Here is a 23367-nt window from a genome sequence, read left to right as displayed (position 1 = left end):
TGTGCAGATTCATTCACTGAAAGATTATGTTGCATTTTCTTTCAAATGTGTTTCTTAGTTTAAGGTTCATCGTGAGATTACTGCAAATATTTTAGTGTGTGCTTATTCTGAGAAAAAAAATCAATTTGGAGATAAAGCAAATTATAATAAAAAAAAATACATGCAACACGTGTTTTGTTTGCAGTGCCTCTGGATCCATGAGCAAGGCACTTCACATCACTTACAAGCACATACACACAGACACACACACACACACACACGCAGCCAGTGACGTCAGGCTGGAGTTTGGAGTGGAAAGCCAAGTGGATGAAGGAAGTGGAGATCTCCACCCTCCAGCCTCCCCCTGACACTTCTCATAAATATTACCAAGGCTTATTTGGGGAACTCGCACCAGAAAGTCACATCGTGTCGTGGTTTTAACAAGCTTTCACCTGTCAGAACATCCGAAAATTGATTTTTCTTTTTTTTCCCCCTGCCGGTGTGACTCTGTCGGATGCGCTCCAGGCAGCGTTTTTCCCCAACTCCAACTTTATGCACCGGCTGTTGCGCCCCGAGCTGCACGGCTGCTGTCGCCGTTAACCGGTCGCTATCGCCTGGGGGCTTCGGTCCAGTATCTCCGCCCGTCTAGAGAGAGTGCAAGTCGGGGAGGGAGCCCTGTCCTGTCTCAAAGGTTCTCCGATACGATGCGCTACCGTGTGTCTTGATTTTGGAGTCGTCGATCGTGGAGAAAGCTACTCTGTCAACTTGGGCAACTCGGGGCTTTGACTTGCCAATTTCATCGCTGCTGGTAAACAATTAAAGGAAAGTGCTGCGGCTTCACGAATTTGACTGTTTTTGGCACCAAGACTAAAAAAAGAGGACATTTTTCATACCACACTTTATTATAAAGTCGAGTATCCATGATGAGCAAACCCGCCGGATCAACAAGTGGCTGTTTGGATATTCTGAATGTCAAATCAAGTAAGTTTCTCTTTTCTCTTTCCTGACGGAGAACACGGAGCAGTCCCAGTGTGTTAGAAAGAGACACCTCAACAAGGCCTTACTCTGGCACGAAGTGTAAAAATTAAAGTTTACATAAACCTGCTGCACTGTTACTCACACGGCTTGATGTCATCTGAGTTCTACTTTCAATAATCAAGTCAGTTTTTCCCTCATGGGTTTAAAATGTGAGTAGTGATCCATGGGGAACAGCTGTAGTCCGAGTCTTTTTTCCCCCCTTGAGTGCTCAGCCGCATAAACTTGTATCCATGACGTCAGGAACATATTTTGTAAAGTAGATCACGCATTTGAAATGTAAAAGAAATAACCTGTGTCCATGCGCCTTCCCGAATATCCCTCTTCAAAGAGTCTCACTTGATGCCACTTGTTGCCTGTAATTTCATTTACAATAACGCCTTTAAAACAGCCTGATGGAGCAAACAGACAGATATTTCCTGTTAATTTGATTTTAAGGCTCCTGGAAGAGATACTTCTCTTACTGTACAGCTGCTCGACTCTTTTAAATGAACCAAATAAACAGCTCTTATCTGTCTTTAAATGCGTGATTGTGTCTGCGCGCGTTAAAAAAAAACTCCAATTAATTTTATTAATAATGAATGTATTCACTCATTTTAAAATAAATTATTAAAGACTTTTTTATGGTTTAAATTACATTTGACTTAGTTCATTTTTTTCTCAACCTTAGCAATTATCCCTCTCTTAGGCCTCGTAATGAATTCAAATTAAATCACACTTAGATTATAATATAGGCCTAAAGTAGGCTATTGTTCTGTTTGAAAAGAGAGAGGAAATTTCTCTTCTGTTTCCTCTTCCACATCCAAATATGTGCTATTCATCTCAAAAGTGTTGCTTCTGTCGTGCAGAAGACGGTCACATTGCTATAGATAACCAACACGTTTTTAAATTAGAATTAAAAAAAACAACTCAACGCTACAACAGCGCAGCTACCGTCGTTCAAGTTCATACCTGCTTTATGGGTGGTCAGTGCAACGTTTCCTGCACTCACTAAAACTGAATTTCCACCTCTTTTAGCAGGTTTTCGTCTTGATGGTGATTACGTTAATAGAATATGCCATATATCTTCTAGCAATTACGCCACACAATGGGGACGAATTGGACCCCCACAGCGGCAAGTTAAATACAAAATTGTGCGTCATTTTTATTTAATTGACTCCCAGCAATCTACAGTTTTATATTTGTTTGATCTTAACTTGTTGAAATTTGGGGCTCTTTTCGTAATCTTTAATTGAATTACGCTCAAATGTTTTATTTCAGGGAGCGCGCAAATGAACTTGACGTGCGTAGATTTGATTTATTTAATATCATTTCATCAATAAATGACTCCAATGAGTACAGCCGTGATTTTTATAAGTAAAAATTATATACATAATTCACCAGGCCTGTCGACGACTAGAATAAAGATGGGCTAAGTTATTATACAGCAGGTTTAATTACTCTCGTGATAAGAAGTTGACTTAACAGGCTAACTCTTGCTTACTTTTAACTGACATAAATGCTGAAAAGTTGGTTCTCTCTGTATGGCAATTACACGGCTGTGGCCTACAGTTGAAAAGCCTGTATGGTCTCCTGATTCTTAATAATCTGGCAATTGAAGCCCTATAATTCTCTCCTGAAGTCATTGTTTTTGCTGCTGACTAGTTATTCCCATGCTACCCTTTTTGACGGGTCACTGGTGAATCAATGAGCAGGTGGCAAAACGTCAGTGTAATTACATAGACGGCTTTTCCCTCCAGAATAAAAAAAAGACTCCCTCATATGCATACAAATATACTTCTTTTTCATAGATTTGAATACAAAATCTTCACACACAAAAAAATCACATTTTTTCATCTACACCGGGGTCGATTTACATACACTTCATTTGAGTTGGTGAAACGAGTTGGTGCGCATTATTCTCATGGTGCAGTGTCACTCCCTAATCCCGGGGCCTATAGACCTGCGGGATAAAGCAGCTGTCGAGTCCCATTATGAAGGGGAGTTGGCAGCTTGTCGAGATCCAGGCAGTCAGACGAGGTTCAATGGGGGAAAATCATTAAGTTAACACTTTCCCCTAATGTCTCCATTGTGCGCCCTCAGGCATTGTCTTAGAGAGCTCAGATATGACGCTTCCCACCGGACTTTATTCTTGAAATGTGCGCAGTGAATTCCCATGGTCGGACGAGGCGCGGGGCGCTGTCCAGTGTGTGTGTTTGTGTGTGTGTATTGTCGGACAAAAACATTTATCCGTCATTTGTTGCACGATTTGTCCAGTGTATTTAAAACGAGTTCATTTTTGGCACTTATGGCCACATGCAGTGCCAATTCAAGCAGGTAACCTGCACACCTGTGAAACTCACTTCACTGAATTACAGAACTAAACTACAAAAGTCTGAAAACGCAGTGAAGGAACAATTTTCTCAAGTTTGGCATCAATTTGGGAAAATTATTCTTGCAATTTGACTTCAATATTCACAATCCAATAATCACATTTTTTCACGAAATTGTATTAAATTATAGGTGCCTCCCAATAATTAATAATTAAGTGAGCATTGAATCTAATTTAAATTTGGCCTCTCCCAGGTCGGATTCTGGACATCCCATGTAAAGTGTGCGGTGACCGCAGCTCAGGGAAACACTATGGTGTTTACGCCTGTGACGGCTGCTCGGGATTCTTCAAGAGGAGCATCCGCAGAAACAGGACTTACGTCTGTAAATCTGGCTCGCAGGTGAGGCCTCCTAGTATCTTATTCAAGTTTTAGGTTTTTTTATACTAATATTCTTATGGGCCAAACGTGGCAAAATGCACTCACTATGAGTTGGCCCATTTAATCATGTCAGTTTTCATTGTATTACAGAAAGAATGAAGTAAGTTAGAGGTGCAAGCAAAGGGGAAGCCACGTGTAGTCATTTGAGCCTAATCAGTTATTTATCACATTTACTAAATAATATCTTGTCACTAAGCAGCTATTACTGCACTTGTCCCTAGACATGTTTGCATGCTCTGGTTATTAAACACAGGATTTAAGTGACTTGTCACTGGTCCTCATCCAAAAACCATGAATAGCTTTACGCACGGAATGCGCATTTTACGCGCACATTCTATTTGGATTCCCCTTGTGGTGGTGTGTTAAGTCTCCCTTGTTGAGCCTAATTGTGTCATGCCTGGACCATTAAATATTAGGCTAAACACCGTGTGCTGTAATATATCAGGTGTAATCCAATCTAATGTGATGACTCGAAGGCGAGGATTTAGGCAGCAGAGGGCGGGATAGAGTACTTATCCTCCGGGATGAGGCTGCACTGGAGCCGCAGGGGAGCAGGTCGATAACTACACGATAATAGCACGATCTTTCACCTGGAGATTGGCCTCCCAGGAAGATAATAGCGAGAAGCCCTTCTGTTGTGCAAGCTGAGATTAATTCAAACGGAAGCTGTAACGCTTTTTCCTCTTCTTTTCCTCTCTCTCTCTCTGTTTCCGTACAGGGTGGTTGTCCTGTAGACAAAACTCACAGAAACCAGTGCCGAGCGTGCCGTTTGAAAAAGTGTCTGGAAGTGAACATGAATAAAGACGGTAAATGGGCTTAATTGAATTATCACTTTGACCATAGACACGCCATGCAGTGGTGTTTGAATTCGAGGTGGACAGCTCGGATTGAAAAGTGTATTAACGCTCTTAATCGAACATCAAAAGAAGTAACATGTTGATAATTACATATTCTTTACTTGTTTTAGAGGGGATGTTATTTATACTCCATGGAGACACGATTACACACCTCATTAGAGCCAATTATTTTTCCTTCACACAAACAAAATGTGCACTTTGAGTTCTTAATTAATTTTAGGAACAGTTATCTTTGGTGAGAGTTCATTCCTTTACTCTGTGTCCCTGCTGTCTCGTTTCACAGCCGTCCAACATGAGAGGGGGCCCCGGACGTCCACCATCCGCAAACAGGTCGCCCTATATTTCCGGGGCCATAAAGAGGTGAACGGATCATCGACCCATTTCCCGGGATCCTCTCTTCCCGGCCCTCCCTTCTTCACCACCGTCACACAACTGGAGCCTCACAACTTGGAGATGAGCACAGTCGCCACCACACCAGAGAGACAAGCCATCGTGGGTTTGGCACAGCCTACACCGAAGGTACCGTTTTGTTCTCTTTATTAGGATTTTTTAAAATAGTTTTTTCCCAAATTTTCTCAATCTGATACTACATATAAATTCTACTTGACCTATTAGTAATTTTAACTACATCTCCATACATTCCTCTAAGATACCTATAGGAATGCATAAACTGATCATATCACTCCGTATACTGCATAGTGAGTTTTAAGAGTTTTTCACGGTAATTTACAGAATTTAATGCAATCTAAAAAAAATACATGTACCATTTTCAGAATATGCAATTCCTCAAAAGTTTATGATACTCTGTGGATATTTGTATTAGCCTTTCCAAATCTTATTATAGGATTACATTTTTTTCGTAAGGGTTAGAAGTTGAAATTCTTGCCCTGATTTAGCAGCCTGTAAGAGCCACAAATCCGCCAATTAGATTTCTCACTGTAAATCCACCACAAGCAACACTAATAATTATAAAACCAGGTGCTGGGGCTTGGAATTTGACCTTTGTTGTGCACAATAATCCCGAACTGTGCTCCATTATAACAAATAATAATGATGAAAATGATGACCACTCTCACTTCGAACTTTGTCCTCCAGTATCCCCACGAAGTCAACGGCACCCCCATGTACCTCTACGAGGTCGCGACGGAGTCTGTGTGTGAATCGGCGGCGCGCCTCCTGTTCATGAGCATCAAGTGGGCAAAAAGTGTGCCCGCGTTCTCCACGCTCCCCTTATCTGACCAGGTACATTTTGACTGATTGACTAAGGAAGAGTTGTAAAGATTTACATTATCCTGTGGGCCTATTTTAGTGAAGAGAAGCTGCCAAAACCTTATTTTGGAAGTATATTAGAAGATACTCCACATCTAACAATTTACCACTATCAATAATAGTTATCAGTAATACAGTTGATATAAATATTTGATGCCAAATGATGTTATGAAGCTGGGACTTCGTAAAGCTTTCAAACTGTGCACAATATGGAAAAATACATATCCATCACGTTTTACGCACAGATTACTGTTGTTTCAGTGCTTTATAAGATTAAAAAGGCTTAAAGTATAAGAAATATTTACTTCAGTGTGGTGTATGGAATAGAGTTAAACAGTGAAACAATTCCTCTTTGCAGCTTATTCTGTTGGAGGACGCTTGGAGGGAATTATTTGTTCTCGGCATTGCGCAGTGGGCCATTCCTGTGGACTCCACCACCCTTCTCGCTGTTTCTGGTATGTAAAAGGCACGAGTGAGCTTTAACGGAATACAGGCCACTATGCAGACCTCATGAGCTGCAGATGTGACTTGTGGTTGCAAAGTCAGTTACTGTATACAGCTGCAGTGTTAACCTGAAAAATGACGTTTTCATCATATTTATCATCAGGGATGAACACTGAAAACACGGAGTCTCAGCGGATGAATAAGATCATGTCTGAGATACAAGCGCTTCAAGAGGTGGTCACCAGATTCAGACAGATGCGTCTTGATGCAACAGAGTTCGCCTGTTTGAAATGTATCGTGACATTCAAAGCTGGTGAGTATTTTTTTTTACAGTGTTGTCATTAAACCGAACAAGGCTTTATTTGTATATTTCTACAAGCGGGTTACTAAGCTATTCATGTATCACACCATCACCTATATTTCAATAGTAGTGAATGTCCTGCTTGTGTGTTACAGTTCCTACGCATGGTGGTACTGAGTTAAGAAGTTTCCGTAACGCTAGCGCCATCGCTGCGCTACAAGACGAGGCACAGCTCACTCTCAACAGTTACATACACACCAGGTAAGACTACATATCCATTATTAACCAATCATGCACGCTTTGCGCACGCTGTGCCGTCTCCAGCAGGTTACCATTAGCAGTCACATTCATTATGAAGTTAATGAGGCAATAAGCCACAGTACCATGCTGTAATTTTGCACAGGTGCGACAGAAGAACCTGGTCTTTTAATTAGCAGCTATTTGTCACAGGTGTGCGCTAATTGGCTGCGTTGACAGTGACTCAAGGTAATTATCACAAAGCACCGGAAACAGAACCTGTTTTTGACACCGAGTGATGTGTTTCAGGTACCCGACTCAGCCGTGTCGCTTCGGTAAGCTGCTCCTGCTGCTGCCTGCTCTCCGCTCGGTCAGCCCGTCCACCATAGAGGAGGTGTTCTTCAAGAAGACCATCGGCAACGTGCCCATCACCAGGCTCCTCTCCGATATGTACAAATCCAGCGATATATGAGTTCTCGCCATCTGTCCGCATGGAAAACACTTGAGCTGAAGGCCCAGAGACCCACCCAGCAGTGGACAGAATGTCAAATCAGAGCAGGTGTAACCATGGGTTGAATTTTTTTGCTGAGCGCACAATCTCACAACCTATTTAGGCCTACGCTCCAATGAAAGAAAGACAGCAAAACAGCCGGAATTCACCAAGTAGCCTGTTAACAGTTGCTCTAGTTAAGGATTAGCCTGTAACTCTCATTATAGAATTGCCTGTATGATGTTTGAGGAAAAACTGCAATCTCTGGTGTGGGCGAGGGCGGCCTGCAGTGTTTAAATATAGTCTAAAGACTCTGGAAAGCACCTGCCAGTTATTTGACAAAGAAATGTTATATATTACAAAAGTTTTTCGAGTGTCTGTGAGACCAATGAGCTTGACGACCAATTCAATCTTTTATTGCTTCGTTCAATCCCAATGGAGGAAACCAAAAAAAGAAAAGAAAAAAAAAGATGACGCATGCGTAATGGAGGGATGTGAGTCGCTGTCCCTAGATCCGGTGCTGAAACCAAACGCACGGGGCAACAAAGAAGAGGTGCCAACTCTATGAAGAATTTTTTTTTTTTTTTTTTTTTTTTTTTTTTTGAGGGAGGGTGGGGAAGATTTTTTAAAAAGGACATGCTTGCATTGCCTCCTGACTGTAATACTACATTCAACTGAAGATGGTGTCTGTATTTAAGTGGTTACTGTCCTGTTTGTGTTGGTGTGTCCTGTTCGAGGCGCAGCATTAAAAATGTTTAGGTCGACTTTGTGAAGTTAGACACTAACACTGGATAAAATAATATTCAGCACTTGGAACCGTTTTGTGGCCTGTGATGTTTTTACTTTGCTGTAAATATTTGGAGTTATAACTATTTAGTTGTAACCAAGAGAATAAAGACATATAGCTCAGATATAAAACTACCAGCTGCAGCTACACAGCTTGTTTGTACACATCTTTGTAAATCATAAATGTTGCCCTCCTTGGAAATTTTGTTATCAATGTAAAGAATAATTTCAAATGATTTCCATTTAAGTATTCTAAATGAAAACTCAGGACAGTTTAAATAAACTAAGTAGCCACAGGCCTTTAACATCTTTGTAATGGGGATGGCAGTTTATGTATTTATTGAATAATAAATCTAAAATAGATCTAGTCAGTCTTTATCCACATTTACTTTGACATTACTGGACATTTCTAACAGCAGCGTGCAGTATCCGGTGTGTAATGTTAGACAGGTCACACACTCAAATTCAACAAATGTACTTATGCATGTGGACATTTCATCTATTTTATTGGAAAAACCTTCAAAATAAACAAAAATGGCACAGCAGTTTACAAATCTCAAAATGCATATAGCCTGTAGAAATACTGCAGTTCCCTCTGTGTAAATTACTTCTTTCTTTCTAGAAAATCATTGTGATAACTCGGCATGTGCTGGTTGATGTACACACACATGCTTCCTTTTTGAAGAGAGAGAAAGGATCAAAGTGTGATTTGAAAGTCAAGGCCCATCAAATGTGTGTGTGTGTGTGTTAAGTTGCAACATGCCAATATTGAATATATGATGGAAAAAACGCTGTGGGTCTTTACAGGAGCTTTGCATACATAGAACGCTCATTCAATGATACTATATAAATGAATATATTCAAGACATAGCTAATGATAAATACATAATATATCCATGTTAGTGGCATTTCCAGACATAAAGAGAAATTACTATAAATTACTTTCAACCACAGTTATGTGTCGAACATTCTTGACTCCAATTAGAAGGTGAAAACAAACACCGATCAGGGTCACTAATTAAACTAAAAGAGGCAGTGAAGAATATTATTTGGGGGGCGGCGGGGAGGGGAGGGAAGTCATCATTGAAATGTTTATTATCTGAGAGAAAACTGGAGCAGTGAAGAGAGCTTTGGGTTGTCGGGCCAAGCTAGGCTGAGCGGGGCCGAGCCAGACCAGGCCAAGCAGAGCCATCTTTACTTTCAAGCTTGTCTGATTTTGGATGGGGTGTAGTTCTTGTCCACAGACTCGTCCTGTAGAAACATGTGCAGGCATCGTTCATTCTGGGCTAGTGGGTGACCGGCCACTCTGAAACACACAAGGGCAAAAGGCGGGTTTGAAACCTGACTGACTGTTCAAAGAGAGTCTATATGACATGGAGACAGAGATCATGGACTGACAGATGGAGCAGAGATTATAAGAAGCATGTGACTAAATAAAGGTAAGAAATCTGGGAAGATTTAGCAGGGAAGTGACCTAATTGCAAGACACAAGTTTGGAAATCATGAGTTGGAGGCAAGACATCAGTTAACATTTGAATTGTTTATGTGGGAGCATTTAAGAGTTGCTACCTATGTGTGTGTCAATTTAACAGCTGATGAAGAACTGAAACGATTAAAAATGGAAAGGAGTTTTAAAAAAGTGACATTTTACAGATTTAAGGTCTCCGTGGTTTGATCTGCTGATGAATGCAAACTCTAATGAGCTAACTAAAGCCGATACAATAAAATGATCTCAAAAATCTTCCAATGTTTCACTCCTATAAGACACTATAAACACACTCAACTTCATGATGTTGCTGAGAGGCATTTATAAGAAAATTTACAGTATGCCCAATGTCATCCTGTTACATAAAGCAAAAATGATGCAAAATAGGATACTCTTAAAGTCCTTGTGAAGGAAAATGAGAGATTTCTTTTCAAACATATTAAACATGTTAGAAAATAACTGCTGAAAAGGTGAAAAGACTGTGAACTATGTCATACTGAATTGTGGACTTAGTGTTAAGTGTTCAACTGTTTTTCGACTTTTCTGTGTTCAGGATTTTTTGGGCAGGCCTGAACTGGTGGATCCATGATGTAGCAGGGTTACTAGCATGATGCCTCCCCCACCTGCGGCTTTGGCTTTAGCACCAGCTGTGTGGCTGGAGGTCCCCAGCCAGAGGGAGAGCATTTGCCGGGCAGCACCAAAAAGCATGGCGTGAGAGCCAACTGGTCCAAGGGTGATGGCTACAATGAAGTCACCAAGGACTTTTCAGCAGAGAATTGAGTAACGTTAAGTGCACCAAACTTCACCAAACTTAATACAATGGTCCACTTTTACCTACAAAATATGTGCCAAGTTAAACAGTGGCTCCTAACATTACTTTATTTGTAAAATATCATCCATGCACCTACAAACACGGCCTATTTTAAATTGTTATTTTTATACAGGAGTTTGGTATGAGTGTTGTTAACCAAGAGGTTGCTCAGTTGGTTGCGCCCCCAGCGTTTCAGAGCAGAGAATACTGCTTATTTTTCCACAATTGTGAAACCTAGTTTTATGACTTGACTTTTTTAATCATTCAAATTTGGCTGGGTGGTTACACATTACACATTTTTCTGTGGTGTGACAAACTCAGAACAAATATGTATTATTGCTTTACACAGACTTTAAATCCTCACATCCTTTAAAAAAATAGAAATGGCATTTTTTTTCTTTTTTTAGATTTCTTTTGTCCCAATTCGATTGAACATAATAATTGTAGAAAGTATAAACATATAATTTATAGAATACTGTATTTGCAGTTAGTATACACAACATTAACTGATTTATACTGACTGGAAATGATGCAATACTTGCACCGTCAGATGTCAGTCAAACTGTTCTTGGAGCAGTTTTACAATTATCACCAATCATGTTTGAATTTTATTCCAGCTTTGAGCAGATTCTCCATTTCTTTTGCAATGCATTGTGAGAGAATAGTGTCCCTCAACAGCACACTTAAAAATCAAGAGTTTGGGGCATCCGCCAAGGGTGCACTGACCATGAACCGCAACGCTCCCAGTTGGAGTCCAACTGGGGACCTTTGTTGCATGTTGTTCACCATTTCTCTTTTCCTCTCTCTCCTCTCATTTCCTACCATCTCTCTACTGTCACTATAATAAAGACAAAATACTAAATGCAAAAAAAACTATAGGTTTTAATGCTATAGATTTGCCAGATATGCCAGTATGCATACTGACTGTTGTGAGTAAACTATATTTTGCCAGTTTTCCAGCATCAGAATTAGTAGGTAGTGTGAATTTAGGGAACGTGGAGGTACACATTTTTGAATTTGTAAGACTATATGACAATGACTTGCAGCTGTAGATATCAAGTATGGTCAAACACATACAACAATCTATAAAGCCTATTTATGTCAGCTACATAATAACTGTCCCTTATATCCAAGTTTTTGACACTCATTTGACAAAATACCAACAAAAAAAACTCATTGGCTTATACATTTTGCCAAATTCTTAGATCTGTGGTGGTGGCCACAAGCTCTTATTACCTTGTAGTAGTAGAAGTGATGCTTTTTCTTCTCACCTCTGAGCCAAAAAAAAGCCACAAGTGTCGATTAAGATCTTGTGGAAGGGAAAGACCCATCAACCCAGAGTAAAGGATACACAAGAGCCTTCTGTAAGGGCTTCAATAATCAGTTAATAAGCAAAGACGACACATCTAACTTTCTGACAATGCAACTCCCTCTTCCATGTGAAATCAGAGCTTGAGGGATAGATGAAGGAATAAATCAGTACTTTATCATGACTATTACTAGTATTCCATCACTACATCTAGAAAATATTGTATGTTTGCCCTGCTGAAGCCACTCTGACATGAAGCTTTCCCTGAATGCCCCTTCAGATGACGCAAAAGAGCTTAACAAGAACGAGCCAGTGCACCTGAGACCGGTACATTAGCGGTAAAATAAACGGCAAATTTGGCAAGAATAGATCAACATGATGACATTGTACATATGCATGCATCTTAACCTCTAATGGAAAATATTTCGGACAAATTACGCAGCCCAGGAGAGGCTTTCACAGGTCAAATACCAGGTCAATAACCAGAAAGATCAAGTTTGCTCCCAGCAAACCTTTTTTAATATGTTTTGGAAATGTTGACATCGAGGATAAGGTGCGTCAGAAGCATCTTCAAATCTCAAAGGCCTTGCCTGCTTTTTTGAAGAGAGGATGTAAGCCCTTCTTCTTTACCTGAAGCATGAATTATGTTTGACTAGACTAAAACTGATAGTTCTCTCTTCTCCTCCTCATTTGTTTCGCATCGACAATCATGTTTACCATTCAAAATGATTTCCTCTTCACAATGCTCTCAATCACAGATTAAACAATGCTGCCAGCCACATCGGCCAGTATTAAGTCTGAACAATGATATGATCAACAGCAGTGTTTCATTCATAGGAAGCAAGAGGGGGGGAAAAAAATCTTAATTACCAACACATTCTCATCGTCTTTAAAAAACATATTTATGGATTTTAATTTTCTCAACTGTCTTTGCACACTTAATATTCAAACAGGAAACATTGATGCATTTGCACATGAAACAAAGATAATGGCCAAGTCTGCAATCAAAGCAAATAATTACAATCGCACTGTAACTTTTATTGTTCCGCAGCTGAAAATGAGGACATGCTGGATCAAAAATAAGCAGAGGTGCACACACCATCCCATGCAACCACGCGCTGTAATTTGAGCTGCAATTATCATAAATTACACATCAACAATAAAACAAATGTAGGAAAAATTATGTTGTGGGGGTGCGCACTTGAGTCCTCTTTGGTTGTTCTTGTCCTTTGCGAGATAATTATAAAAGAGAATTAAGGAGGATAGTTAGAAAAAGACCTGCCTGTTTCTGCAGGTTCAGTTTGTTAACAATATGAAGAGAAGTGAAAAAGTTGAATCTACTTATTGCACAAAGTGTTATATTGTTCTTGAGATTTAAAATAATACCTTGTGAAGGTAGAAGCTGTAAGTGGTTGCGGCGAACGAAGAACAAAATGAGAATGAATAAATTGTTTTAACCTCACCGCCAAATAGCGGAAGATCTGAAGATGTGGTAGAGCTTACTTGTTGAGAAACTGCTCCAGACCCTGTCTCCGCTCCTCAATGAAAGAGTCATCAAATATCCCATCGTCCCCTCTGAACGGAAGCTGCCGGAAAAGAGCTTTTCCTGGGAGAGGTGGGACAACCACCTGAGACAAAAGAGCGGCCATAGAAAATCATACAGCAGCAGTTAAACTGGCATTAAAAAAGGAATTTATTGCTTTGGTGTTTTTAAGAAAAACTAGTGTGTTTATGTACAATGTAATCATATTTTTATGTACCATTTCTAAGGCTAAGAAAAAAAACAAACAGGTTTATGGATTTCATTAAAAGTGAGACTGAACAGACAACACATACGCATGATCAATGTGTTTAATGTCGTATTCTTATTTAATAAGTCAAGTACTCGAGCTTCTTTGTGTCGAGTTCACCCTCGATTGCTCACCTTGCTCTCCCTCTCCAGCTCTGCTCTGAGCCACTCAAAGTCACTGTATCGCCTCCGTACACAAGACTCCTTAAGCTTGAAGATGGGTAGGTTGGTCTGTGGACACACATACACGCACACACAGGTGGCAAACTGTTACAGGTGTCATTTTTACGAGATGCCTTGAATTCATTGAGGAATAGTCCTTGAAGTATTACAGTGGTTACACAAATGACATAATCATTTGTCAAGAAAAGACTGGGATTTTCTTTGAGAAAACTTCAGGTAGGTGACGGTATCAAAAAGTAAAGCTCAGTAAGAAGAGTTAAAATTTTCTGTGAACCCCAGTTTAACCAGTGCCTCAAAGCCCATATCAAGCATGTGTACAAACTCTTTATCATAAACAGTATCTATTGATTATTTTCACTAGTATCGACTAATTTAGAAACTATCTTTTTGGTTAACAATTGTGAAAAAATAACCCAGAGCACAAACTGACTTTAAATTCCAGATAAAACAGCATTTTGAGAGTATCTAATTTCCGTATTGTGATGTATTTCCCAGAAAATCAGGACAGACAGGTGGGATGTCACGTTGGGAGGAATTTGATTTGAACATTGAAAAGTGGAGGTGTCATAATGCATCTTGAAGACTGATTGATGGATGGATGTCATATTATTGGTTGAAATTGGTTGGTTCAAGCCTACATACATAAGCACACGTCATATTTTGTTTTACAGGAAGAAAACATGATTGGATTTTGATATAAGAATACAAAGATTTATTTGTTGTTTTGGCATTATATTGTTAAATAGGTGCACAACATGACTGGGGGTATGATCTAAAAGGGTTTAAAAGGCATTTTTCATTTCATCTCAACTTTTAATTGCTTATTTTGTTTGATCAACAAGGAGAAAAGCAGCAAATCTTCACATCTGAGAAACTGGAGAATTTTTGGCATTTTTGCCTTGATACGTGACTTGAATGATTTATCAATTACAAAAATTGTTGCAGATTTTTTGTTGATCAATTAAGCGACAAACTGTTTCAGCTCTAACAGTATGTATATAGTGTATAAATGTCTTTCTAGCCACTCATCCTTGCAATGTATTTGTATTGTATGCAAGTGATAATGGCCAAAAATGTGTCCCAAAATAATAAAATAATGGATGCTTAACTTTGCATCATGAGACAGCCTATACATTCTGGCAGCATTATCACATTTTTACCAAACTTTATATACAATGTTGACCGGAAAACATATTTGAGATGTCCATATAAACACACACAGAAAATAACCAACCAATCAGGGGTAAGTACACTGGCCTACTTCCTGTGGTAATGGTATGAATAGCAAAAATATTATTACTAGAAAGTGGTTTGGAGTGAATGTGCAGACTTGAGCGAAAGGCTTTTTTGCTTTTGGATTTGGCATAGCCTTGTGTTTTCTACTGTGATTTTAATAAAAGTAAAAAAAAAAAAGGATGAAAAAACAAAAAAAACAAAAAGACTCCTTGAAATTGAACCGTAATGAAAAGGAGAATTGAAACTGGCCTCCAGGAAAGAAAAAAAAGTTCACTTATGTTTTGCTCACCAAGGTCTGTCGCACTCAGAATGCTTTGCCATTTTTTTTTTGTGTTCATGTACGCCGATGCACAGATGTGTGCATAATTCTAAGTTGCTGTTGACAAGCACTTGAGAGTGAATTTCGTATTGAAAAGGGGAGATGTTTCGACATTGACAGAACACTGAAGCAAACAGCATATTACAGCACAATGCCAAACCTCTTCACTAGTCCTGACAGCACATGGCCATCCCATGACAATGTACAAAGAAGGAGGGAGTGAATGAGCATTTCATTGGCAGGCCGCATTCACAGAAGGTCAGAATTCATGGAAGAAGGAATCACAAGAGCAAAGCAATTGAGCAAGTAGGTGAATACAGTGTGAGCAGCAGACTGATCGATGAGAAGACAATTATGACTGTGTGCAGTAAAGGGGATGGAAAGTTAACTAGAAGGCTGAGTAAATGGCTGACCGAAAAGGAAAAGGGGAGGTGGTGGTGGTGGTTGTGGGGAGGGGAGATGGGGGAGGGTGTGAGGAGGGGGGGGTCATAAAGGAAGAGCAGAAAAACTGGGGAGGTTGGGAGCTTCATCTGCTCTGTGCATGACTAATTGAGGAGGAGGGAGAGCAGGAGTGGTCTTTTAGCCCTCATGGTCTCTCCCTCTTTCAGTGTTTTTTCCTCTATATTTCCTTTGCACTGCGATAATAAGTCAGATTTTCTGCCCTTGAGACTCCTCTTATGGTGTTTCAAAGGGGGAAAACACAGGCACTGGTTTTCTTCCCTCTCTGCTCAGTCGTCTCCTCAGTCTTCAAAATTAAAGGATCCAAATGAGAAACTCTAACTCTCTATTTAATAATGAAAACGAGAGCTGCCGACATGACTGTGATTTAATGTTCTACTGATGCAAACGATAATTGTACTTGAGTAGATGGAACAATTCAGGATTTTTTTTAACACTTAAGACTTCCTGTGTGAGTTGTTTCTTCAAGTGACGGACTGATCTCTTTTTCTTTTATAAGATAATTTCACTAACATTATTTCATTAAGGTGTTTAGATGATTTGATTTGTAGGAGTTTACAAGTTGTGTAATAGTTTGATCATTTATGTATCTAAGACTTTTTGGTGCTTGATGGATGTTTTTCACTGTTTTATAGGAGAATCAATTAAAAAAGAAAGAAAGAGAAAATAATCTGCAGATTAATTGATAATGAAAATAATCGTTAGTTGCAGCTCTATCACTCTCATTTACATTTAGGATTGTATCATGTGTCTGCCTGTTCATTTGGTGTTTTATGTTTTAAACATGACATGCCAAGGAACCGCAGATGAAAAGTAGCTTCAAGCCAACTCTGGAAGAACATATCAAATAGCGACGTTTGTTTAATATGTTTAATTTCACCTCCCAAACTCCTCACATTTATCAATTGTAAACTAATTGTTTGCAACTGTTTGCAATTATCTTGATTGAACATCACCGCTTTATGAGCAGACTGGAGCAGATCTGGAAATATCCTCTAACTACCACATCTAGTACTGAGTTGGAGGGATATTGCAGGTAAAGATAAAGTATTGTTTGTGTGTGCGTGGGAAAGAGAGATGAGCTTGTTCCACTTATAAAATCTTAATAATATCCTGTATTCTTAAAAATGTCTGAACTGTTATGTTCTTATCTTTTAGTTTATAGATTTCTGATTTAAGAGCCTTGTGTTCATTGCAACCTGATTTTTCAATCTGTCAGAGAACTAAGCCTCATACTTCTAGTGTTAGTATGAACATGAATGCTGTTTCTCTCTCACCCCAGTCACACCAGTTCTGTTTTGTTTCACCAACATTATCCTTGCAGTTCTTTTTTAAAACAAACAAACCATTTCTGCATGCAGTTCTTTCTGTGACCTTAGTGGCTCCTGCAGTTTTGAAACACCAAAAGAAATCAAACTCACTCTTTAAGATTAATGATAGCAACGGCTCTGTTTAGTAAAGTCACACTTACTGATATTAATGAGGGTGAAATAACCTGGTTGAGATGACAGTAGCATCACTATGAGTATTGCCTTATACTCAAATGAGCTCATATAAACACACTGAGTCACTGCCACTCCCTCTTTCCCACTGAGTTTTTATGTGACTCACCAGCCCTTAAAACTTTCCTTCCCCACTTATTTCAAGTTCTCTCCAGGTGAAGTTGTCAATGAGCCCCTCACTCCTCCTCTTTCTCAGGTCACAGGAGAAGTGGATTATCTTAGCTTTATCGCCCCAGTGCTCTAGCATTAACTCCACTCTCCCACTCACCGTGGTCTGTCCCCGCTGCGTCATGTTACCTCACAGCATGGAGCTCCGCAAAGTTAATCCCCACCACAACAGATCACAGTTACAGGTAATCTGCCACCGCCGTGACTCTAATCCCATCATGTGCACACAGAAAACACTTAACCACGCGCAAGCACACACTGACGTACACGAAGTATGCATGCACAGGTGTTAAGTATAAAGATTTGACCAGTCACACAGTTAACAATGTAAATATAATAGCCCGAAGCATTCGAGCCTGTTTGTACACACACACACACACACACACACACACACACACACACACACAGTCCAACCTGCACCGCTCATCTCGAGACAATGAAGCTCGCGGTGAGAGTGTAAGGAAAGAAAGTCACCTGGCCTTTCAATCCTCTCACCCTCTCGAACCCTGTGATTAAGAGATTGGCCTTGCAGGACAAGGGGAGGAACGAAAATGACAGAACTGAAAAATGAGAGGTCTCACTCACTCACCCTCTCTCTCTCTCTCACACACACACAGAAGGTGGTGCGTGGGAGCTCCGGGAGTCAAAGATCAGGTTTCCCTTGCCTCTGTTCTCTTCACGGCTGGTTAGAGGTTAGGGCCCGGGTGTCTCAACTTACTGGCCCTTGCAGTGATTGGGACATGGGACCGGCCCACACCCAGCCGAGTCTTAGCATTTCATTAATTGTCTAAAAGGCACACTTTGCTCCTCTCACTTTCTAAAAAGGGACAGAATAAAAAGGTAAGAGAGGAAAGAAAGGAAGGTGAAAGAAACTAAAGTTTGCAGAAGGGGGACAAAAATCTCCCAAACTTAAAGGCAAATAAACGCACATATGAGGAATTAATGGATATATTAAGAGCAGGTATAAAAGAGAGGATAGTATATTTTCAAAAAGAAAGAGCATAAAGCTAGGTGCACCTTCTTCAAAGTAGACCCTACAAGCTTCACTTTCCATTATGAGTGCACAAGGTGCAATCTACGCTCCATAGGAAGAGCATGTTATTCATAATGTGTGGAACACAATACCTTAGGCTCATTGAAAATGGGTTGAAAAGAGCTAGAACCCTTAAAAACAGCGAGACAGAGAAAGAGGGAGAGAGGGGACAAAGATCACTCATCTCCTGAGAGAATAGTTCAAGGGCACCATGCATTAGCTTTTAGCAGGATGGATTAAGTCAAGTTTGAGAGTGCGCATCCTAAACCTCCCTCATGCCCCCTTCTTATCCCTCCCATATACTACCCCTCTCAGAATAATAGCATTAAAAATTGCAACATAATACCATCTCGTTGCATCATATTCCAAAATGGGGAAAAAAAGAGACAGGGAACAAAAGCTTTGGGGCTATGGGTCTTTCGCTCTCGCCTCTCCATGTACTCTCTCACTCGTTCCCTCGCTTGCCGGCCCCTGCGGCCTGACAGCCTACCCTCTCTCCGACTCGCCTAGCTGGCAAAAAGCTGCTTTGTTGCCATAGTATCAACTCCCACTTTTGATACTGTCATTTCAAGTAGGATATGGTAGCCTTGATACAATATGTTCCCTATTTCCATTAAAATAGTTGTCGAAGAGGATGCTGTAGACTTTGGATTACACTTGACTGTGCCTGACAAGCCCCCCCCCCCACCTCACACACACATACACACCCACTCTCCATCTCTCCCCATTTTATTAATGACCAAAGGCCCCCGCCCCGATGCCCAAATGGAAAAGAGAAAGAAAGAGAGAGGGAGAAGCTATGGGAGTAGAGAAGAGGAGGGGTAGAAGACTGAGTGAGAGTGAGAGACAGAGCTATAAGAGGCCTTTTATGTACTCCTATCCATAAACAAAGTGAGATCCCAAAGTTCGCTTCCCTGAATGTGCTCTCTGGATGAGATGGGAACCAACTAAAGACAAGAAATTTTGGTAATACCCAACTACCCCCCACCCCTCACCCCCCCCCCACAAACACACACCAACTCCAACCCCCTGTTTGCTGAGGTCCAAACAAATACACTCTACTGCTTAAGGGGATCCTCTCAAACCAGCAACAACCAAGAAGACATTAAGGTGATATGATAGGACTCAGCTACAACTCTGTCCATTAGGAACATAAAAAAACATGTGCAGAGGCAAAAAGAAGAGGAAAGAACATAATCAACAAACCAACAAGCGTTTATACTGCTTCTATATGGCATTTCAGATTTCAACTACACTTAAAATCGAAGGGATTTAGATGAGAAAAAAAAATCGATTGTTTCTACGCGACTCTCGACATTACAAGTCCACTCAGGCAAAATGAGATATCCGCCTTCTTTCACTATGAACTCAGCTTTCACTTCTTTAAAAACCTGACTGAAAGAAGTAGACTGATCCCATTGACTTTAAAAACAAATGTAAGCCAGAATGTCAACAAGTGACTATACATCCTGTCTCACAGCCAGTGCAACCAGTTGGCTTCTCACATGATAATCCAGTCCTTCTACCAGTAACTTTGAGAACATTCAGACAAATGAAAAAAGCCGACACTCGTTTTACTTCAGGGTGAACTTTATAATTTTATAGTAAGAATGAGCTCTTGCTCTGGTGTTTACACCATGCAGTCAACCATCCATTCAGCCTATATAGTTATCATAAGGAGTATGGTAACCGCACTATGAACTAGGCGACTGACTGCACACAGCTGGGAGTGAAATGGGATAAGTGGGCAACAGGGTGAAGGCTGGTGAGGGGGTGGCTTTCTGCCCTACCATGGGTTGGGGGGGTGGATAAGGATGGGGAGTAAATGCTCCAGCCTCCCCCACACCCTGGCCTGTTTCATTCTTCTCTTCTCTCAATGAGGGGATTAGGCAGACTCTCTCAGTGCGGCCACAAGGGCTCTCTCTTGATTTCGGGTGGAAAGCGGTGGACAACGAGAACAGGAGACAAGAGAATGAGCTATAACCTGAAACTGTACAGAATAATTAGATAATAAAAATTAGAGTAGTTCTAAATATCATAAGCAAGACGTAGACAAAAAAAAAAAGAAAAGCAAACGCTATGCATTCCAGGCAGAGGCATTGTGGCTAACACTCTTAACATGCTGGAGATGGAGTAAAATGCTTCTAAAGAAAGCTGAAGAAAGGAGAAGGAGAGTAGCAAAGCAAAGTTGACACCACATTTGTTGAGAAGTGAGGGATGCGCCGCTTCTTCTGTGGTCTTATGCAAAGCAGGGTCACACAGGGCTATGAGGTGCACAATAATGCTGATTACACGCATATGCTAATTATTACACGCTAATCAAGTACAGTAGCCCTATATTCAACGCTAATGCCTGGAGACGGCTTCTCTTCCCTCACCCTTTCTTTAAGGTAAAGAGAAACTATAAATACTTTAGGGCTGTTAACCAATCTAAATGCTCCAGGCCACTAACTACAGGGGTGTCAGTCAACTGAAATGACAATTCAGAGATAAGAGACGAGGCAATCAGATAAGCCTGCTGACTGCATGACAATTTCGGACCCGCAGCCTGCACATTAAAAATGCATACAATAGTCCTGAATGGCTCAATTTATACAAAATTGTATGTGGTGACAGATGTCATGAAAAAAGACACATAAATTTCTTTTAAAAAACTTCAACTTGTGTCACATCTTGAAAATAATCCCATCTTTAAGAAAAATAATTCAAACTTTGCCTGGTGTTTGTGTTGGCTCACTGGTTCTGCCCTGTAAACTAACCCAAATCATCTTGCTGTTGGGTCTACATATTGGATCAAGACCTTTAAACACCTCAACAGTGTCTAAATAAAGCTTGGCAATTCATTAACTAAATTGCTTATTCTGTCGTTTTCAACCTTCAAGTTCAAAGTTTCTTTAGTTATCGTGGAACTGTAGATATTCAATAACTCTTGATTAACTCTTAATTCTGAGCACCATTAAGTCTTCTCGTCTGGTTTGTCTTAAAAGTTGAGCTTGACATGGACAGCTTGCACGTCTAACAGTTCCATGACAACTGAGCAAACTCCATCTGCTGATGAAGACTGTGTGATATGGTCAAAAGCTACAAGCAAGTAAATGGACCTTGAGTTGGCATTTTGCCAATATGTTTTTGTCAATAATTTCATAAATAAATACAATGTGCTAATTAATTAAGTAACAGTGCTGACACTGTTCAAAAGCATTTTATAAGATTTTAATGCTATTTAGGCCTCAACTTTGAGTTGCGTGTCTGTGACAGATGAAAGTACATATGATTCAGAATCTGTGTTTTGCAATAGCTCGTAGTGGTTAACCGTTACTCTCCTCACTGAAGTGATTACTCAATACTGAAAAATGTCGGGACAGTTTGAGCCAATAGTCTGACACATTTCATATGTATTTAGATTACATTATAAAATACACACACTTTTAGACCATTTCTCAGCTAGTTTACAAATGAATTACAGGAGCTTCTCTGAGAAGAAAAGCATTTGTTCTCCCCTGCACGTTCTTCACTAGAGTAGGAGGAAGGAAATATGTCATGGGGGGGTGGGCAAGGCTGGACATGATCAGAGAGTATGATGCATCCTGTCTACAGTTCAAGAGAAGCTGACTTGCTGAGTTTTGTTCCCCTTTGGCCTGATACTGGAGAATAACATGAATAATCTGTCAAGTCAGCCAACAGTAAATGGAAGGACAGAGATTAGCACTTGGTCATACAATCCTACCTTCACGTCAGTCTGGTCATTAAGTGTGACCAATGCTGTTATCTACTCTTTGCAGTAAGAAAACGGGGTGTGGCTGAAAGTTAAACTCTGAACTGTTCAGAAAGGCTTTCACTTATTTTGAGGGCTTATTTGGTGACATTTTCTTGCAGATGTTATATAATCCTAATTCATGTGTAGTTATTGCTCTTCTGTGAAACAGCTGCACTGTCACGACACAGTGGAAAAAACACTTGAGGCTAATGTAAACAAATTCCAGCCTCTTGACAATATGCCTGTCAACGTTTAAGTAAACATTTATCGCTGGCTTACTGTACTAACGTTGCCAAAAGCTCTCGAAAACGTATTAATCGACATTAAACCAGAAAACTTTCTAGTTAATATCCGCAACTAACTCGTTAATATAATGTCAGATAGCTAACCAGTGTTAGCTAGCTTAGTTCTGACGAGCGTAGGCTAGCTACCTCATTTGGCGAAAAGCGCCTTGCTCCCCATAAATAGTCATTCACGCTTTTAAATATCGACTTTGTGATTATATACACGTCATTTCGACTGTGCCAATCCTGCTGTCAAGAGGTCATATCTTCCTCTGACCACAGAAAATACGTTAGCCTACGCCAGGTCTCTAGCTTGAAAGCTAACGTCATTAGCGTTTGATAGTTCAGGGCTCACCTTCAGTCTGACTTCATACGTGGTATATCTGCCCCTGCCGACCCCGATGGTCTCAGGGTTGCTCACATCAATCTCCAGAAAATTACTCGGGGGTCCATAAGCGTCATTCAGGTTTTGAGGCTTAGTAAAAAGCCTTCTTGTATCAGCTATGGTATCAGCCATTTCTCCCCCGTCCTTCTAGCAGCTACTGTCAAATTAACCAGAATACACATATGTACATTCCGGCACGAACCTTCAAAATAATTGATAATAATAATTTGACCAACGTTTTGTCCAAGTATTAAAAACTATCATGGAGTTTTAGTGGGGGAATTGCATTTAATAACACTATATATCAATTAAGTCACGTATCTACGCGACTTTTCCTTCTACACACATAAAAAAATCTAATCAATGACTTTTATGTTCAAGGCCAATCTCACAAGTTCCGGTATTGTTCCGTCTCTTATTGTCGCCAGCTTGAAAACTGCGAATGGCACTTCCGATCAGCTGAGGTTCAGCTGACTCTGTCCGGGCCACCTGCTGCTC

General features: G+C 40.3%; 2 protein-coding genes across 2 annotated transcripts; one reads left to right on the top strand and one right to left on the bottom strand.

The window, feature by feature from the left end:
* The first annotated feature begins 241 nt into the window (after window positions 1–241).
* nr2e1 (nuclear receptor subfamily 2, group E, member 1) lies at window positions 242–8178 on the top strand. Its single transcript, XM_067573371.1, has 9 exons — window positions 242–960; window positions 3580–3725; window positions 4483–4570; window positions 4905–5140; window positions 5717–5863; window positions 6249–6345; window positions 6498–6647; window positions 6791–6896; window positions 7182–8178. Exons 1-9 carry the CDS (start codon window positions 900–902, stop codon window positions 7342–7344), a joined length of 1194 nt encoding a protein of 397 aa, XP_067429472.1. The 5' UTR covers window positions 242–899; the 3' UTR covers window positions 7345–8178.
* Window positions 8179–8637: 459 nt separating this feature from the next.
* Window positions 8638–23040, bottom strand: snx3 (sorting nexin 3). The gene is made up of 4 exons (XM_067573372.1): window positions 22840–23040; window positions 13679–13774; window positions 13258–13382; window positions 8638–9454 (listed from the first exon to the last, which is right to left on the bottom strand). Exons 1-4 carry the CDS (start codon window positions 22999–23001, stop codon window positions 9349–9351), a joined length of 489 nt encoding a protein of 162 aa, XP_067429473.1. The 5' UTR covers window positions 23002–23040; the 3' UTR covers window positions 8638–9348.
* Between the last annotated feature and the right edge of the window lie 327 nt (window positions 23041–23367).

The sequence above is a fragment of the Thunnus thynnus genome, chromosome 18 (assembly GCF_963924715.1).
Source record: "Thunnus thynnus chromosome 18, fThuThy2.1, whole genome shotgun sequence".
Classification (NCBI taxonomy): Eukaryota; Metazoa; Chordata; class Actinopteri; order Scombriformes; family Scombridae; genus Thunnus; species Thunnus thynnus.
Note: the sequence above shows the minus strand (reverse complement) of the source record. Positions and strands in the feature narration are given on the sequence as shown.

Bases quoted from the DNA above. Each gene is read 5' to 3' on its own strand.
- snx3 (XM_067573372.1), bottom strand. From the start codon at position 23,001: ATGGCTGATACCATAGCTGATACAAGAAGGCTTTTTACTAAGCCTCAA. The intron at 13,775-22,839 runs GTGAGCCCTGAA...GTGTGTCCACAG, and splicing joins CGTATGAAGTCAGACTGAAG to ACCAACCTACCCATCTTCAA. The intron at 9,455-13,257 runs GTAAGCTCTACC...TGTGTGTTTCAG, and splicing joins CTGGAGCAGTTTCTCAACAA to AGTGGCCGGTCACCCACTAG.
- nr2e1 (XM_067573371.1), top strand. From the start codon at position 900: ATGATGAGCAAACCCGCCGGATCAACAAGTGGCTGTTTGGATATTCTG. The intron at 5,141-5,716 runs GTACCGTTTTGT...TTTGTCCTCCAG, and splicing joins TGGCACAGCCTACACCGAAG to TATCCCCACGAAGTCAACGG. The intron at 5,864-6,248 runs GTACATTTTGAC...TCCTCTTTGCAG, and splicing joins CGCTCCCCTTATCTGACCAG to CTTATTCTGTTGGAGGACGC.